This window comes from Bacillus rossius, chromosome 13, assembly GCF_032445375.1.
Source record: "Bacillus rossius redtenbacheri isolate Brsri chromosome 13, Brsri_v3, whole genome shotgun sequence".
Taxonomy (NCBI): Eukaryota; Metazoa; Arthropoda; class Insecta; order Phasmatodea; family Bacillidae; genus Bacillus; species Bacillus rossius.
In genome coordinates this window covers 22,402,997-22,422,710 of record NC_086340.1, presented here as the reverse complement: position 1 = coordinate 22,422,710, position 19,714 = coordinate 22,402,997, and the positions used below count along the sequence as shown (strand labels likewise).

Genomic DNA, 19,714 nt, shown 5'->3' with positions numbered 1-19,714 from the left:
AACCCATCTTTACAAAATTTATAATGTTTTTTCAAGTAAAATTTTCGTGTAACCTGTACACCGCACTTCTCACACAGAAATTTTACACGGCCAAGATTTCTTCTGCATCCATGCTTTTCATGGATGCGTGTACTTCGTAGTCGCTCAAATCGTTTACCACAGTAGCGGCACTGATACAGATATTCATCGCAATTATCATCGCTTCCTCGATGTTCAACTTGCAAATGAACTTTGCTTTTACAATGCCTAATCAAATTACTTTTGTTTGTGAAATGTACACCACATGGGTCACACGGAAATGTCACACGATTAGCGTTTCTTCTACAGACATGATTTTCATGTCTTCTTGCATGTTGACGGTATTTAAAACTTTTGTCACAGTAACAGCACCGATGTTCGTTAGTCGTTCTTGAATCACCAGTCATTGAAGTTTCCATCGAGGACGAAACGAAGTTCGTAGAGTTTTCCTGTGTAGCCAGCACCACCGGCATTAAAGTCTCTCCTGCTGACGGTATCACGACTGTTGAAGTCTCCTCTTGTGATGACGTCGTCGTCGTTGCCAACGGGATCTGCACCTTCTCCGCCATAGCTGACGTCAGGGTTCCCGTAGTCGATGGTACAACATCCATCAAGTTCGTCGTTTTAGATGGTAAAGATGCCATCGAGTTCACAAGAACAGGTAATTACGCGTCTTATGCACCAGAAGAATCAAACTAGGTGATCCTTACACCGTCGTCGTCGCCAGTAACAAACTGAGCGACCTGCTGTCTAGGACTCGCTTATATACATGCACCGGTTGGAATAATACGCTAGTCAAATCAAGAACCATTTACTATAATACTCGAGTCAATACATCATCCAATGTTATTACTAAAAAAAATTAGGAATTTCAAGAAATAAAAGTTTAAATTATATATTGAAACAACTAATCTCTCATCCTACATACACGGTTCATTTAGACTTACTAGAAGGATTAAGAGTCTCTGAACAATGGAACTTTCAGAAACCAAACATAGTTTCAACTACTCAAATTTAAATTTTATTCTGTACAGCTACACATAACCTCCAACTGACTCCAAATGTCTACAACACATTTCTAAAATAATTTATACGATACCGGGCTAGGTCCAAAGTCAATTATTTTTTTACCTCTCATCTACAGTTCAGGAGTCCTTCAGTGTTGATATAGCTACAGACAAGACATGTCCAGTACCATACATCTTCAAAGCCTTCAGAGTCGATCCTTGTTAAGCCTTATGACAAAAGTCTCCGAAACAAGAGTCCTACTCTATAAGTTTACTATACACTTTTATGCTTTTCATAGCACACATCGATAAATATCTTCGTAAATAACCCAACATATTATCAGACCACTAGCATTCGATTTATGCACATACAGTAGGACACCAACATATCCATCAACACAAGTCCATTCTACATTAAGCACCTCACTTATTTTCATCAGTCTACACTCAGCACACAAAAACTAAATGAAGTCAATTAACAACCTAGTATTTATATACATCCAGTCATTTAACAGCATACCGATGGCTAGTTAAATAATATTGACAGTGATCATGTTAGCTAAGTTTAAATTTATATAGGACCAGGGACCCATTGAACCTTCAGAACCGAGCTACACATACTCAGTGCTGGATGCAAGTTAATACTACACTCATTTGCCATCACTCATTTTCCATAATCGACTCTCTATTCGACACCCATTTTACATAATCGAAACACATTTTCCATCATCGACACACAATTCAACACTCATTTTCCATCACCGACACACAATTCAACACTCATTTTCCATCATGAACTTTATTAGGACATGAATAACGACACATTTTAATATCAATTTTTAAAATTATATTTATATCAAAAATACAAAAGTATAAAATTTCATCAGTCAATACACATTACTAACTTATTATATATACCCTGAAATTCTAAGTTCATCAATAATAGTCCACGTTTCTTTGATAACTGATACAATTTCGTCATCTTGCGAAACAAGTAAAAGTCGCAACCTGTTCGTTAACACGTTCGGGTCTTTCCACGATATATAATCAATTTCACTTGATGCCACTATCTTCTTCAAATGTTTGCTGAACATATTCTGAAAATCGTTGTAATAATGATTATGATAATTTGTATCATCATCATCGGTGCTGTTCACATCTTTATCAAACACACTGACATCTTCATCTTGCATATCCCAGTATTTCGAATTTTTTGACATTGGAGTACCATCCTTGGTATCAAGCTTACTTGCTAATTTTCCAAAAAAATATTCCAAAGTCCGTAGAAGTCTACTATAAGACGACTTGTCACTTTTTCTGGAGATGTTACTTTCATTATCTTCTACCTTACTTATATCTTCAACACCAGTTAAGCTATTTCCTTCCTCAAGACCTGGAGATATTTTAACACAATCGCTTTTAAGACTAGGTAGATCAATTTCATTGTAAGACATACTGTCCCCGAGCATAGCGTCTCCATCTACGTACTTTATCTCCTGCGCGAGCTTGGCTTTACAAGTTTTATCGTGTCTTTTTTAATTCTCTCTTCGTGTCAACCGTCTTCCACACTTGCCACAAATTAGTATTTGACGGTATGGGCTTTTAACACATTCGTTCTTTTCATGTCTACGAGCATTATAGATGTTATCAAAGTATTTGCTACAGTATGTACAATGTCCTCCAGATCGAGATCGATATTTGTGTATCGTACCTTCACTAGTCTGTACGTACTCCATAATGGTTGAATAGCAACTAAAGGTATTTTTTAGGTACTTCGTATTTTCATGTATGAACATTCATCAATTATTTACGAAAAAAGATTTTTTTTTCTCATTTTGAAGAAAAAATCATGTTCCACGTAGTTTTACTACCCACCTTCATATTTCCTCATATGTTATGTTGTAAAAGCAACCAAAGTTGGTTGTAGGTTATGGAATGCTCACTCACGATCTCTTGAAAAAGGTGTACCTCCCTAGATCTCAAGAGGAAGAACATTGACCTTATTTAAAAATTAGTGAATAATATCATGGTCTAGCAAGAATCACAAGATAATCTATTCTCATATTAGCAACCATCATGTATCAGTTGTCTGTATAAGCAGTCAATGTTTTGTGTGGGATGCAGGATGCTCCCTTACGATCGCAACAGAAGGAGGGCTTCGCTAGAACACAAGGGGAAGGGAAATCTTCGTGTGTGATAGTGTTTCTCAGTTTTTTCATGACGTAGTAATCGTCTGATTAATGAACTTTTGTTTTTGCCTGATTTCCACCTGTTAAAATTCTTTTTTAAGTGTTGATTTGATAATATGACTTCGGAAATTTATACGAAACTCTGAATAAAATTACCTGTCTTAGACACCAAGAACAATACAGTTTGTCCTTCATGTTAATGCTTATCAGCTGTCTCAAAGCATATTATTTGTCTGAGTAAGGTTATTATTTTTTAAATCCACCTGATAAAAATATTGTAAGTGGTGATTTATTGACAGAATTTCACTAATTAAATGTAACTCTGAATAGAAATGACATGACTCATTAAGTAAAAAATTCTTCATGCAGAGATAGATTTCTCACAAATAATCAGGAGCACTCGGAGAAAACCATCAGATGTCTAGCCAGGAATAATCAGAAACACTTGGAGAAAGCCATCAATATATTAACAAGAATAATCAGAAGCACTCGGAGAAAACCATAAGATGTCTAGTCAGGTATAATCTGGAGCACACGGAGAAAACCACCATAATATTGTCAAGAATAATCGGAAGCACACGGAGAAAAACACCATAATATTGACAAGAATAATTGGAAGCACACGGAGAAAACCGCCACAAGTTTTCTTTCATATCATAAAATTTCAGGAAAAAATAATAATAAATAAAAATTAATTAATAAAAAATTAAAAATAAAATACAAAAAATACATAAAATTCTGGCTTGTACTAGAACTATATCTTTGCTCAACAATGAGAAGTTCACAAGCTAGCAGAATCTGTTTATGTATTTTTTGTATTTTATTTTTAATTTTTTATTAATTAATTTTTATTTATTATTATTTTTTCCTGAAATTTTATGATATGAAAGAAAACTTGTGGCGGTTTTCTCCGTGTGCTTCCAATTATTCTTGTCAATATTATGGTGTTTTTCTCCGTGTGCTTCCGATTATTCTTGACAATATTATGGTGGTTTTCTCCGTGTGCTCCAGATTATACCTGACTAGACATCTTATGGTTTTCTCCGAGTGCTTCTGATTATTCTTGTTAATATATTGATGGCTTTCTCCAAGTGTTTCTGATTATTCCTGGCTAGACATCTGATGGTTTTCTCCGAGTGCTCCTGATTATTTGTGAGAAATCTATCTCTGCATGAAGAATTTTTTACTTAATGAGTCATGTCATTTCTATTCAGAGTTACATTTAATTAGTGAAATTCTGTCAATAAATCACCACTTACAATATTTTTATCAGGTGGATTTAAAAAATAATAACCTTACTCAGACAAATAATATGCTTTGAGACAGCTGATAAGCATTAACATGAAGGACAAACTGTATTGTTCTTGGTGTCTAAGACAGGTAATTTTATTCAGAGTTTCGTATAAATTTCCGAAGTCATATTATCAAATCAACACTTAAAAAAGAATTTTAACAGGTGGAAATCAGGCAAAAACAAAAGTTCATTAATCAGACGATTACTACGTCATGAAAAAACTGAGAAACGCTATCACACACGAAGATTTCCCTTCCCCTTGTGTTCTAGCGAAGCCCTCCTTCTGTTGCGATCGTAAGGGAGCATCCTGCATCCCACACAAAACATTGACTGCTTATACAGACAACTGATACATGATGGTTGCTAATATGAGAATAGATTATCTTGTGATTCTTGCTAGACCATGATATTATTCACTAATTTTTAAATAAGGTCAATGTTCTTCCTCTTGAGATCTAGGGAGGTACACCTTTTTCAAGAGATCGTGAGTGAGCATTCCATAACCTACAACCAACTTTGGTTGCTTTTACAACATAACATATGAGGAAATATGAAGGTGGGTAGTAAAACTACGTGGAACATGATTTTTTCTTCAAAATGAGAAAAAAAAATCTTTTTTCGTAAATAATTGATGAATGTTCATACATGAAAATACGAAGTACCTAAAAAATACCTTTAGTTGCTATTCAACCATTATGGAGTACGTACAGACTAGTGAAGGTACGATACACAAATATCGATCTCGATCTGGAGGACATTGTACATACTGTAGCAAATACTTTGATAACATCTATAATGCTCGTAGACATGAAAAGAACGAATGTGTTAAAAGCCCATACCGTCAAATACTAATTTGTGGCAAGTGTGGAAGACGGTTGACACGAAGAGAGAATTAAAAAAGACACGATAAAACTTGTAAAGCCAAGCTCGCGCAGGAGATAAAGTACGTAGATGGAGACGCTATGCTCGGGGACAGTATGTCTTACAATGAAATTGATCTACCTAGTCTTAAAAGCGATTGTGTTAAAATATCTCCAGGTCTTGAGGAAGGAAATAGCTTAACTGGTGTTGAAGATATAAGTAAGGTAGAAGATAATGAAAGTAACATCTCCAGAAAAAGTGACAAGTCGTCTTATAGTAGACTTCTACGGACTTTGGAATATTTTTTTGGAAAATTAGCAAGTAAGCTTGATACCAAGGATGGTACTCCAATGTCAAAAAATTCGAAATACTGGGATATGCAAGATGAAGATGTCAGTGTGTTTGATAAAGATGTGAACAGCACCGATGATGATGATACAAATTATCATAATCATTATTACAACGATTTTCAGAATATGTTCAGCAAACATTTGAAGAAGATAGTGGCATCAAGTGAAATTGATTATATATCGTGGAAAGACCCGAACGTGTTAACGAACAGGTTGCGACTTTTACTTGTTTCGCAAGATGACGAAATTGTATCAGTTATCAAAGAAACGTGGACTATTATTGATGAACTTAGAATTTCAGGGTATATATAATAAGTTAGTAATGTGTATTGACTGATGAAATTTTATACTTTTGTATTTTTGATATAAATATAATTTTAAAAATTGATATTAAAATGTGTCGTTATTCATGTCCTAATAAAGTTCATGTGTTTTCTACATTAAAGAATTGAGTTGCGGATGACTATTTTAATATCTATGTGTGTGTGTGTGGGTGTTGGAAAGTTTACATTTTATTTTATGTAGATGAAGGAAAATGAGTGTTGAAGAAGGAAAGAGTATGTAGAATTGAGTGTCGATGACGGAAAATGAGTGTTGAATTGAGTGTCGATGACGGAAAATGAGTGTTGAATTGAGTGTCGATGACGGAAAATGAGTGACGAATTGAGTTTCGATGATGGAAAATGAGTGTTGAATTGTGTGTCGGTGATGGAAAATGAGTGTTGAATTGTGTGTCGATGATGGAAAATGTGTTTCGATTATGTAAAATGGGTGTCGAATAGAGAGTCGATTATGGAAAATGAGTGATGGCAAATGAGTGTAGTATTAACTTGCATCCAGCACTGAGTATGTGTAGCTCGGTTCTGAAGGTTCAATGGGTCCCTGGTCCTATATAAATTTAAACTTAGCTAACATGATCACTGTCAATATTATTTAACTAGCCATCGGTATGCTGTTAAATGACTGGATGTATATAAATACTAGGTTGTTAATTGACTTCATTTAGTTTTTGTGTGCTGAGTGTAGACTGATGAAAATAAGTGAGGTGCTTAATGTAGAATGGACTTGTGTTGATGGATATGTTGGTGTCCTACTGTATGTGCATAAATCGAATGCTAGTGGTCTGATAATATGTTGGGTTATTTACGAAGATATTTATCGATGTGTGCTATGAAAAGCATAAAAGTGTATAGTAAACTTATAGAGTAGGACTCTTGTTTCGGAGACTTTTGTCATAAGGCTTAACAAGGATCGACTCTGAAGGCTTTGAAGATGTATGGTACTGGACATGTCTTGTCTGTAGCTATATCAACACTGAAGGACTCCTGAACTGTAGATGAGAGGTAAAAAAATAATTGACTTTGGACCTAGCCCGGTATCGTATAAATTATTTTAGAAATGTGTTGTAGACATTTGGAGTCAGTTGGAGGTTATGTGTAGCTGTACAGAATAAAATTTAAATTTGAGTAGTTGAAACTATGTTTGGTTTCTGAAAGTTCCATTGTTCAGAGACTCTTAATCCTTCTAGTAAGTCTAAATGAACCGTGTATGTAGGATGAGAGATTAGTTGTTTCAATATATAATTTAAACTTTTATTTCTTGAAATTCCTAATTTTTTTTAGTAATAACATTGGATGATGTATTGACTCGAGTATTATAGTAAATGGTTCTTGATTTGACTAGCGTATTATTCCAACCGGTGCATGTATATAAGCGAGTCCTAGACAGCAGGTCGCTCAGTTTGTTACTGGCGACGACGACGGTGTAAGGATCACCTAGTTTGATTCTTCTGGTGCATAAGACGCGTAATTACCTGTTCTTGTGAACTCGATGGCATCTTTACCATCTAAAACGACGAACTTGATGGATGTTGTACCATCGACTACGGGAACCCTGACGTCAGCTATGGCGGAGAAGGTGCAGATCCCGTCGGCAACGACGACGACGTCATCACAAGAGGAGACTTCAACAGTCGTGATACCGTCAGCAGGAGAGACTTTAATGCCGGTGGTGCTGGCTACACAGGAAAACTCTACGAACTTCGTTTCGTCCTCGATGGAAACTTCAATGACTGGTGATTCAAGAACGACTAACGAACATCGGTGCTGTTACTGTGACAAAAGTTTTAAATACCGTCAACATGCAAGAAGACATGAAAATCATGTCTGTAGAAGAAACGCTAATCGTGTGACATTTCCGTGTGACCCATGTGGTGTACATTTCACAAACAAAAGTAATTTGATTAGGCATTGTAAAAGCAAAGTTCATTTGCAAGTTGAACATCGAGGAAGCGATGATAATTGCGATGAATATCTGTATCAGTGCCGCTACTGTGGTAAACGATTTGAGCGACTACGAAGTACACGCATCCATGAAAAGCATGGATGCAGAAGAAATCTTGGCCGTGTAAAATTTCTGTGTGAGAAGTGCGGTGTACAGGTTACACGAAAATTTTACTTGAAAAAACATTATAAATTTTGTAAAGATGGGTTTCTAGCATCATCTCTGGTCCTCTAAGGTGTTACACTCCTGATCTGATGTATCGTGATCTGTATGAATTAGTTGTATTTTGTCACTCTTAAAACGAAATATAATAATTTATTTTAATAGAAATGAATGTTGCAAGGACTGAGAAAATGTATACGATATATATACATACAGTGTCAGATTTTATTGTGTATGCATGTACAATTTAAAATAAATTATTGAATTAAAGAATTTTTTTATTAATTTTTCTTAACCTACATCGTTTATCTTAATGTAATAAACTACATGTGGCACGTAATTTAGGTCGGATTTGTAATGTCCGTTTTGTCTTGTTTGTGAGTATTATTTTGTTTACCAATAATGCTGAAGACAGTTTTTTTTTTGCTAAAATTATTTCAGTCTGAGTATGCCATCTGCATTCTTAAGATTTTTATGGGAGATGTTTTGGTAAAGTGCAGGTACAGGTAATGCCGTAACATTAGAGCAAATCTGATAGGAACTTGATTTATTATTTCTAAAATAATAATTTATTACTCTCCCGAAATAAACATAACATACTTGTGGGAAATCTATGGTCTTAAATCGTAACCTGTCATATATTGGTGTACACTACGGAGGTGATATTAAAAAATTGAATAATGTTAATCAATTGCGTACACTTCGAAGTAATCTGGTGCACTGGCTGGGCTGTAACAGTAAGATTCTGGATACTTGGTAAGCGATTATTCGTCCGAATTACTCGCACATTCGTACTGATTACTAACATGAATTTAGGGTTCACGAAAAAAATGTATACTAGCCGGGGTCATGATTTAAAATATTTTGCCGCTTATAATTATCAGAGTATTGAGTATGGTATGTAAAGTTCGACTCCTCTCGTATATGTGCTACACATTTATTTTTGTAGGTAGCAAGATATACATTCGTAGGCTGATTTTCTGCTCTGGTTCGGAGATGTATACTTTGAAGTGGTTCCAGCAAGTACTTTACGTATGCTGGATTATGATTTCACTGGAGTTTTACGTGTACTGAGTTGGAAGGCTAGTGATGAGATGTATGCATGTCTTGAGCAAAACATATGAGTGTCGCAGCATTCTGCAAGCTTGCAATTCCCGCGCGAGGGGTCAATGTTCATTTGCAGGTGATGGTAGGCGTGTCTCGATCGAGAAGTCTCTGCCTCTATCATTGAGAATTTTTTTTTGCGGTTGGCGTGCTTGAATTTATGTACTTTTGACTAGTCGTACGTGAATAAGTTTAAATTCGTATGCATTGGAACATATTTTTCTACATGAGGTAATAAAAATACATAGATGCTACATTGACTGAGATAGGTATCGAACACATGGTTCTTACCCTATGAGTGACTAGCACTTGTTTGACCTATCTCCACTAACCCTCGTTTACTTTGTGATATAGATGGGACATGGCTGTTTTCAGACAGATTATGGTTAAAATGTCTTGGACAAAGTGTCCTTTGTAGAAATTACTATGTGTGGTAATTATTTTAGTCGAAGTGGTAATTTAATAAAACACGTAAAAATAGCGTGAAGGTTTTTCTAATGTGTAAACAAATTAATGATAGGATGAATTTGTATGTAGAAATGGTGGTATACTACATCTCTTGAAGAACACTGCATGGTATATATAATGAAAGACTCTTGGGCTCAAGAAACTATACCTACTATAGGTGGAAAGGATGATACGGTTTCCAAGATTAAATGAAAGGAACTTTGATGATTTTTTTTTCTATATACTACATTTATTTAATTGAGTTTGTGATGATGGGTTGAAGGATTAAATAATAAAACTGGACTCATAGGCTTTTACAGAAAATGAGAATGGAGCTCACAAGATCATAGATTGTGGTAAATCACTGACAACTGAAATGTGGAAACGATATCATAAAATGAGTTATATTGATGCAGCTCATGACAATATTGATGACAGCTATGATGATGATTTACATCTGTGATAGTGACACGGACGCGGAGATTTAAAGACAAATAATATTATGAATATAGAAAAGATGGAAGCCTTAGCACGCCGATCGTGACGAGAAACAAATATTGAAGGATGTTGATGGTATCGGGAAGACTGAAACTAATGAAGGTATCAACACTGTGAAAAGTGAGAATACATTCAAGCCTATATTTAGCAGATCCTCCATACTTTGTATAAATGGTGGACTCCTGAAAAGGAAGCATACAGGCGATGAAGACACTTCGACATCAACGATATTGAGTTCTTGCAGTTATCTGGGTGAAGACGTTGTCTTCTACGGTGATTGCTACAGTGACTCTGAGGCTGTTTACAAAGGCATAGACTGTGATGCAGAACCTAAAGCTGACAAGATCGAAGAATGTGGTGGTGTCCTGAGACCGAAGCGATGGAAACGTCGTGTTATAATAAATAAATCTGATCAAGCTTGTGATGATCGCTGGCTAGATGATGAAAGTAACCCTGAGGATGGTGTTAAAACGGAAGACACCAGAGATCATAATATTTATAATAAACAAGCAATGAAGATGGTGGCAGAAGAGATTGATTCCACATCATGGGAAGATCCAAAAATATTGGTTGACCGGCTAAGACTGATGGTGGCATCTGTTCGTAGAGGAAACTACTTGCATATCGTGGAAGTATCGCCCATACTGTAAGAAATTCGGAACGCTGGCTACATACAATAATCATTTGATTAACTGTAATGTGTGTACTAATGAAAAATAAAATGAATTCTTTATATTTAAAAAAAGTATGATTTATTTCTTGTATCCTGATTTCCAAATAAGCCTGTGTTTCCGCTACTGTATGTGTGATCATTCCGTTTCCTGTGTGTACTGTGTGTACGTTCCGATTTCCTGTGTGTACATTCCGTTTTCCTGTGTGTACATTTCGTTTTCCTGTTTGTACATTTCTTTTTCCTGTTTGTACATTTCGTTTTCCTGTTTGTACATTTCGTTTTCCTGTTTGTACATTTCGTTTTCCTGTTTGTACATTTCGTTTTCCTGTTTGTACATTTCGTTTTCCTGTTTGTACATTTTGTTTTCCTGTTTGTACATTTCGTTTTCCTGTGTGTACATTTCGTTTTCCTGTTTGTACATTTCGTTTTCCTGTGTGTACATTTCGTTTTCCTGTTTGTACATTTCGTTTTCCTGTTTGCACATTTCGTTTTCCTGTTTGTACTTTTCGTTTTCCTGTGTGTACTTTTCGTTTTCCTGTGTGTACATTACGTTTTCCTGTGTATACATTACGTTTTCCTGTGTGTACATTACGTTTTCCTGTGTGTACTGTGTGTACATTGCGTGTTGGAGCCGAGTAGACTTGTATCCATGTAGCTTCATAGACATTTAGTTTCGTAGCCATGCGGTCTTTTAGTCATGCAGTCTCTCAGCCATGTTTAACTCGGAACCAGCTAGATCCTTTTAGACTCGTAGCCTTGTAGCCTCGTAGTCTCTTAGACTCGTAGCATTGTGGCCCAATATCATTGGAGCTGTTGAAAGAAAAGGTAGTTGGGGCATTTGGAGCTGTTGGAGCCATTTGGAGGCCGTTGGAGCATTTGGAGGCTGTTGGAGCATTTGGAGCTGCTGGAGCATTTGGAGCTAAGAAGTAGTCGTTGCACGTCTATGCAAAGCTAAATGTTTATAAGTTTGCTGGCTTTCGCAAGTGATTCTGTAGTAGGATAGAAATTGTGTAATAAATATTATGTTTGTAAACGACTTTGTGGTGTTTTATTTCTCGAACCTTACGCTTTTCTGGTATTTAAATTAAATTTATTTTAGCTTCGTCCAGGATCGTTCCAAGGACCTTAGACGACCTAATTAATCAGTATATTGTTTGCAAATTTATTTAATGAATTTTTAACTTTTTCCTGAATTTTTAGTTTAATTATTACGAATTTTCAATATGGTGGTCTTGATGGCTTATAGGATGATGGTAGTAGAGGTTTTAAAGTCTCTTTAAGAATGTTGAACGTGGCTTATTGAAGTTATTATTTTTTCATAAAATTAAACATTATTGCAACGATCGAGGATCGAACCAAGGACTGGAGCGGATCGAATCGATATGTAAATTAATGAGTGATTTTTTTGATGAATTTTGGATTTTTTCCCGCTTTTCTAGCTACATTATTACATGATTTCAAGATGGCGTCCGAATTTCAAGATGGCGGGGGGCACCTCGGTAATAAATGTTTACTGCACTGTAGCGGGTTAGAATGAAATCATCCAGATGGAAATGTACTCTATAATATGAGTACACACACAAGATGACATACTCCAGCAGGTGGTAGCTCCTGGTAGCATCTACTGAACATTAAATGTCGGGTCCATGATGGTCGACAAGGACAAAGTCAAACTTCAAAGTCAAGGTCAAATTTCAAGGTGAAGGTCAAATTTCAAAGTCAAGGTCAAATTTCAAAGTCAAGGTCAAATTTCAAGGTGAAGGTCAAATTTCAAGGTCAAGGTCAAATTTCAAGGTGAAGGTCAAATTTCAAGGTCAAGGTCAAATTTAAAGGTCAAGGTCAAATTTCAAGGTCAAGGTCAAATTTCAAGGTCAAGGTCAAATTTCAAGGTCAGGGTCAAATTTGAAGGTCAAGGTAAAATTTCAAGGTCAAGGTCAAAGGTCAAGGTCAATGGTGTGGTGACCAGATAATTATACTAACATGGTATCGGCACACCCTAGCCGACGAAAACAAGATGGTAGTCTCCAGCGTATGAAGACAAGATGACGGACATGACGTTATATCAGCTGACGATATATGAACCTTGGTATTGGTGACGGTAGATCGGTCTGTAGGTGGCTTCTGTGGAGGAAGGATCTGATGTTTTTTTTATTTTTTACCCTCACCAGTTTCGAACCAAGAACGGGAATCGATATAATCAATCATTATATTTATTGTCAATTTATTTAATGAATTTTTAACTTTTTCCCGCATCTCTAGCATAAAAATTATGGATTTTCAAGATGGCGGCCAAATGACAAGATGGTAGGTCTGTCTCGAACAGGTGGTGCTATTATTACTTTAAATTTAAAAAAAATTACAAGTCCAAATATGCATGTTATTTTTATATATACCTTATTTAATCTTCGGTCTGGTAAATCTCTCGATGGCCGAGCGGTTAAAGGCGTATGTTTTCCAACCTAGAGATCAGAGCTGCGATGGTTCGAATCACAGCGTTTCCAATATATTTTTCATAAAAAATAAAATTTAAAATGTCGATAAGGTTCATAATAGCTATGGTAGGTAATGGAACATCGACCTTATGTGATGAGACAGAGCGACGCTGGCGCTCTCTAGGAACAAACGACAGAAACAAAGTCGACGGTATCCAAGATGGCGGCCTGCGGCGGAACAAAAAAAATCAAGAGCGATGCTGGCGCTATCTAGGAACAAACAACAGAAACAAAATCGACGGTATCCAAGATGGCGGCCTCCAGTGGAACAGAAAAAAAATTCGTTAAAATCGGATAATAAATAAAAAAGTTAAAGATGGCGGCCATAACAAAAATTGCAATGTTGACGTCATCATTCAAAATGGCGGAAAACACATCACCGGAATTTTCTAGAACACACAATTACGTCATCCAAAATGGCGGATCCAAGATGGCGGATCCAAAATGGCCGCCGTGATCTACTTGTCCCGTTACGCTGTGTCCCGTTACATTATGTCCCGTTACGAGGTGTCCCGTTACGCTCATCCAAGATGGCCGCCGTGATGTCACAATCCAAGATGGCGGACACCGGCTCCCGGCTCCACACCCTGAACCCTGATCTCGGACATACTATTATATACTACTAATGACTGTAATTATTATTTTTGAAAAGTTAGAGGAGTTTGATGATAAATGGGTTAGGGAGAAGAAGTCAATGATACCATATCAATATAAATCAGATTAGGAGAGAATTTTTTTTTCTTCTTCACACTTAAGTCATTCTGCATACCTACATATACTAGGTATATTCTTCTAGGTGAAATTTATAATGGTAATAATTGTTCCTTATTGTGTATCCAGTTGTATTTTAAAATAAAATATTTAAATAAAGAAATTGGTCGTGTTGTGATGTTCAACTATTGAATTAATAAAATATATTTGTTTTTTGAAATATGTCTAAAACTTTGAGGAACATTGTTCCCGGGAGCAATTGTTCTGTGTAACGTAGTTATCCCATTGTATTTTAATGTAAAATATTATAGTGAAGAAAGCAGTTGAATGTGTTTGTGATTTGAAATTGTACAATTACCAAAATATTTTTTATTTTTAAGATAAAGTATTGATATAAACTAGATACGCAATAAGGAACAGTTAAGAAATTATTTTCTTGCCACTGTCTTCACTTCAATGTAACCGACTTTTATTATTTCCCCGAATGTTATCACCTAATCAAGTCTGATTTACAAAGTTTACACTCTAGGATTTTTTCATTTGCGTGAGTAATCTTTTACTGCAGTGGATGTGAAGGGTAATTTTTTTTACGTCACTTCAGGTGTGTCAGTTGACCCCCTCCCCCTAGAGCCCTAGAGATTAAAAAAAAATGTAGCCAAATGCAAAAAAATACATACATTTCCCACAAATTGCCCCCCCCCCCCTAGGTTATCGGCTGGCGACGCCCTTGGTCGTAGGCAATGGGGCGGATGCAGATATGGCATTTGATTGGTTCACGTGACCTACGTCGTCTGGTGTTGTAGGTGCAGGCACGTGGAGCAGATCCGTCTGACCAGAGTTTGTGAAGTTGATCATTTTAGGTCAGACTGTGCCATATGCATGTGGCGTCATGATCGGTATTAGCCAAGGAGAATAATAGAGAGTATAAACATAATGTAAAATAATTTTTTAAAAAAAATTCCTAACAAACTTTTTGATTTTAGGTGTTTATGATTTCATCCTGAGTGCCATTTCGTTATATTCGTATACATTCCCCCCCAAAGATTTGCTTTGAAATGGAAAACGAAGTACATGGAAAAGTAGCAACAAAGGTTTTGGGCATAAAAACATGTTTGACCAAATTATATATTAATATCTTAATATAATCTCCCAGAAATGTATCAAAATTTCCAACAATAAAAATTTTCATTAATCTCTAGCTTGTTTCAACTCTCAAGGAAAGCCAAGAAAAAAATTTACCATATTTATCCTAAAATATTGCGACTCTGAATATAATGCTACAGCAAAATTTTTGATTGAGTGTACAAAAAAATACTTTATGGGGTAAAAATCACAATTCAAACACACATAAATTAAAATTATTAAATTTATACCATATTTCCTAGTAGCTTTCCTGGTGAAACTTTCTGTCACTAGAGTGATTTTGCATGGCCTTTTTTTAAATAGCGAGCGGCAATAAGAAGGGGGGAAAAGACAGCAATTATAAGGAAAAGAGCTTCGTCAGTGGTTTAAGTGACGCAATGGTTTTCTTCAATTAACAATGATATGTTCCCATCGCTGTAAATTCACATCTCCAAGCGGCAAGATACAAGTTTGCGATTATAATGTGACTCTTTTAGGTTTTTTACTTTTTATAAATAAAATAAAAACATCGCATTATATTCAGGTAATTTGGTATGTATATATATAATCTATTAAGCTGCCATTTATGTATTATTATCGTGTGAACCAGATATGTATTGGACAAGTGAATGCAACGGAAAAAGTATCGGACAGCATTGTTGGACAATATGGTTATGCAGATAACACATTGCGACTGCGCGAACGTGGCAGGGTTTTCTTGGTTCGGAATTACCCAATCAGAACTCGTCAGATAAAAGTATTTTCAAGATGTATAATTATTTGTTCTTATTCAGATATTGCGTGTTTCACCAACTATGTGTGGATGCATTGTCTTTAATAACAGCGCTCGAGGTCAGTACGTGCAGATTTTCCTCGAGGTAGTAACTCTACTTACATGCAATCTTATGTACGTGTTTAGACTTACCCCCGGTACTGACTGTCGTCACCAAGCTGGAAATAAGCTCGGCCGTCGAGAGGATGTCTGACAACCTGGCGTTACGCCTGAAACCCCACGAAACTTGGTCGATCGTCATGCAGTTTTCCCACTTGTGTGCTTGAAGCGTACCTGCCGGGGGGAAAAAAACGACACAATGATTTTTTTTCCTAACCTAAATATTAAAACTAAGTGTGTTGGGGAGGATTAGAGGGTTCCGCTTTAGGGAGGGAGACTAAGTGCGTCTCAGGCCGAAGCCTATACGCTCTAATCATGCAGGGTTTAAGCCATGCGGGAGAGGGAGCATGCATGTGCTAGGAGGGGGATTGGCCAGCCATGGCAGCAATTGGCGCCATGTGTAACTCCCCTCACTGACTACTCTAGGTTAAAACTAGATAAGTTGGACCCAGTTAAAACCTGCACAGACACAGGGAAAACCCTGGGCACTTACATGCGGGATGCTAAATTTCATGCATTAATTACATGTGGGTTGACTACGGGAATAGAAGGATGGCTCAGGAAGAAGAGTTGGAAGAGTAGAAAATATCTACTAGGTAAGCAAGGGCGGGCGCTTGGACATTTTTGTCCGCATTGTGGGCATAACTGGTTGTTAGGGGTCGACTATCGTCGTTTCCCGCCAGGCTTCCAGCCAGCCAACGACACAACAATAGTGCAAGTTCGTGAAACATGCAGTAGTTTAAAATAATTACAAATCGGCAAATTGAGGGAATGGGAGTGCAGAGTATAGTCACCAAGGACCCTACTACACACGGGCGTCTTTCTGTTGCTCTGTCGCAGCGATTTAACAAGTAGCTCGTGATGGAACCAGTGCTTTGTAACTGATCCATGCACACGAGCGACTTATTTTTGTTATCGCCGCGACTAAAAAAGACGCGACTGGTTCAATTTCTTTCGCGAGGCGCCGGGTCCAAACAATCGCAGAGCGATAGCCAAGGACAACGAAGCACGCCCCTTCGCTCGGGCGACTCGACACACAACTGTAAACAGCGACTGCCGCGTCAGTACAGTGACACGGCAGAGCAGGGCGCTCGTGCCTCGTGATGCATCGACACGGCATTCGACAATCAAAATAGAATAAGAACTGTTAATTTCAGAAGTAGAAAAACTACCTAAACACTATAATTGCGCATAAAAAAAAATAAAGTGATAGAAATTTTAAAACTAAGTTATGGGCAGATGTGTATGAAGAGTGCTATCACAAACTGGGATGAACTGGATGTAGAAGAGAAGAAAGAGAAAAGGCAGAAATTTGTATTATACAAAAATATTTCAATACGTCGCTGACTTACTGGCGAATGCAACCCATTGCTGCCTTCATTTATTTATTGGTTTATTCATTTTTTTTTTCCTTTTAGCACGTGCGTTCCGAGTAAGGAACAGGAAGGCGCCCACCTCTGCGGAATCCTTCCTGACACTGCGACAGAAGTGACGCTCGTGTGCAAGGTAGAGCGACTGTCGCCTGAAGCAGCGACTTTCTGTCGCTCAGTCGCTGCGACATAAAGTCGCCCGTGTGTAAATGCCCTGAGAGCGTTTCTGTTGGTTCGGTGACGTCAGCGGAACTCACCGTGCGACAAAACACATGCGCTGTTTTTTTTTAAATTTATATTGCATTAAGTGCATTTGGTGGTACTGAGTATGTACGCAATTGCTATCTCCATATTTAAGTTCTGTTGCTAACAGCTTTTGAAATATTATTTTATAGATTTTAAATATTTATAATTATGTGTAGCTGGGGTAAATAATATATGAGTATAGCATAAATGTATACCGTATTACAATATTAATGTCAGAAGAAACATCATCACAACTTAAAACTATAGCAGAAAATAATTATACATAGAACTAAACTTTTAATCCCATTCGCCACGTTTTACGATAGAGGGTTAGGGACGAAAGGGCACAGAGGTACGTTTCCCTTCCTCCCAGACGATGATAAATTATTATATTCTTAATTTTTTGTATTTGGTGATAAACAGACCAACCACGTCCTGAATGGCCGCCAAATAAGGCAATGCACAGTATACAAAAATTAAACTTTTCACGTGGTCAATTTAACTTCACTTACTGCTACTACAGCATGTCGGTGACGCGAACTCACAAGATTTTACCCATGCAAAAAGAATCCAACACGCACATGATACAGTCAAATGTATACAGTGTAAGTAGTATATAAAAGGGGCTCAGGGCACAGACTTCAGGCTGTGGTGCCTGTGCCGGGTCAATGACCGATTACTCTGACGTCACGGCGGCCATCTTGGATGACCTTGACCATGACCTTTGACCTTCAAATTTGACAAAGTTAAGCCAAAAATCGCCAAAATTTCCATATATTTTTTTGAAAAAATTCGTCCAAAAAACTTAAAAATTTGATAACTCAAAAATTAGGATTTCGAAAAACCTCAAAAGTCTTTTTGCCTTAGAAAGAACTCAAAATCCTAAAAGCTGCTTAAAAGTCCTCAGAGCTAGCCGCTTTAGCCACCGAGGTAATGACCTTGAAAATTAGGATGCCATGGCAACAATTTTGAATTATATCACCATTGCAAATTCCGTTACGGCCGCCATCTTGAAAATCTTGATTTACTATCCAATTTTAATGAAAAATTTTAAAAATTAAAAAAATTAATTAAATATTAATTAAAAATATTTAAAAAAACATACATTTACGACATGGAGCTCGGAGTCCTCGGTTCGAACCCGACGAGGTCAAAACTAAAAAAAATTACATAATGTCCTTCCTCCACGAAAGCCGCTGGCATACTGACCCCCCCACCACTTATGTCAAATTATATATATTGTCATATAGTATGACATGTCCGCCATCTTGAAAATCCATAATTTTTATGTTAGAAAATCGGGAAAAAATTTAACAATTAAAAAACAAATTATTAATCAAATTTTAATAAAAATCTTTAAAAACACCGTTGCAATTTTCGTTTCGGCTGCCATCTTGGAAATCCGTAATTTTTATGTTAGAAATATGGAATTTTTTTTAAAAAATTATAATAAAATTTTATTAAAATGCGATCAATAAAATTTTATTATATTTTTTTTTAATGTTTTCCAAAAATTTCTAACATAAATTTGCTGATTTCCAAGACGGCGGCCGTAACGAAAGGTGCAACGGTGTTTTTAAAGATTTTTATCAAAATTTAATTAAAATTTTTTTATTAATTGTTAAATTTTTTCCCGATTTTCTAACACAAAAATTATGGATTTTCAAGATGGCGGACATGACGTCAAACTAGACGACGATATATATACTTTGACATAAGTTGTGGGGGAGGGGGGTCAGTCTGTCAGCTCTTCCATGGAGGAAGGACCTTATGTCAATTTTTTTTTGACCTCGTCGGGTTTCAACCGAGGTCTCCGAGCTCCAGTCGTAAATGTATGTTTTTTAAATATTTTTTTAAATTTAATTAATTAGTTTTTTTATAAATTATATAATTTTTTCATTAAAATCAGATAATAAATAAAGATTTTCAAGATGGCGGCCGTAACGGAATTTGAAACGGTGACGTCATAATTCAAAATGGCTGCCATGGCATCAT

The 19,714-nt window shown here is 36.5% G+C and overlaps 1 protein-coding gene across 1 annotated transcript in view; it reads right to left on the bottom strand.

Moving 5' to 3' along the window:
* Positions 1–19,714, bottom strand: part of LOC134538361 (alpha-L-fucosidase-like) — a 38,209-nt gene that overhangs the window by 10,696 nt on the left and 7,799 nt on the right. Inside the window, exon 6 of the mRNA XM_063379619.1 lies at positions 16,137–16,277. Within this exon, the coding sequence (XP_063235689.1) occupies positions 16,137–16,277 (141 nt within the window). The remainder of the gene's footprint in view (positions 1–16,136; positions 16,278–19,714) is intronic.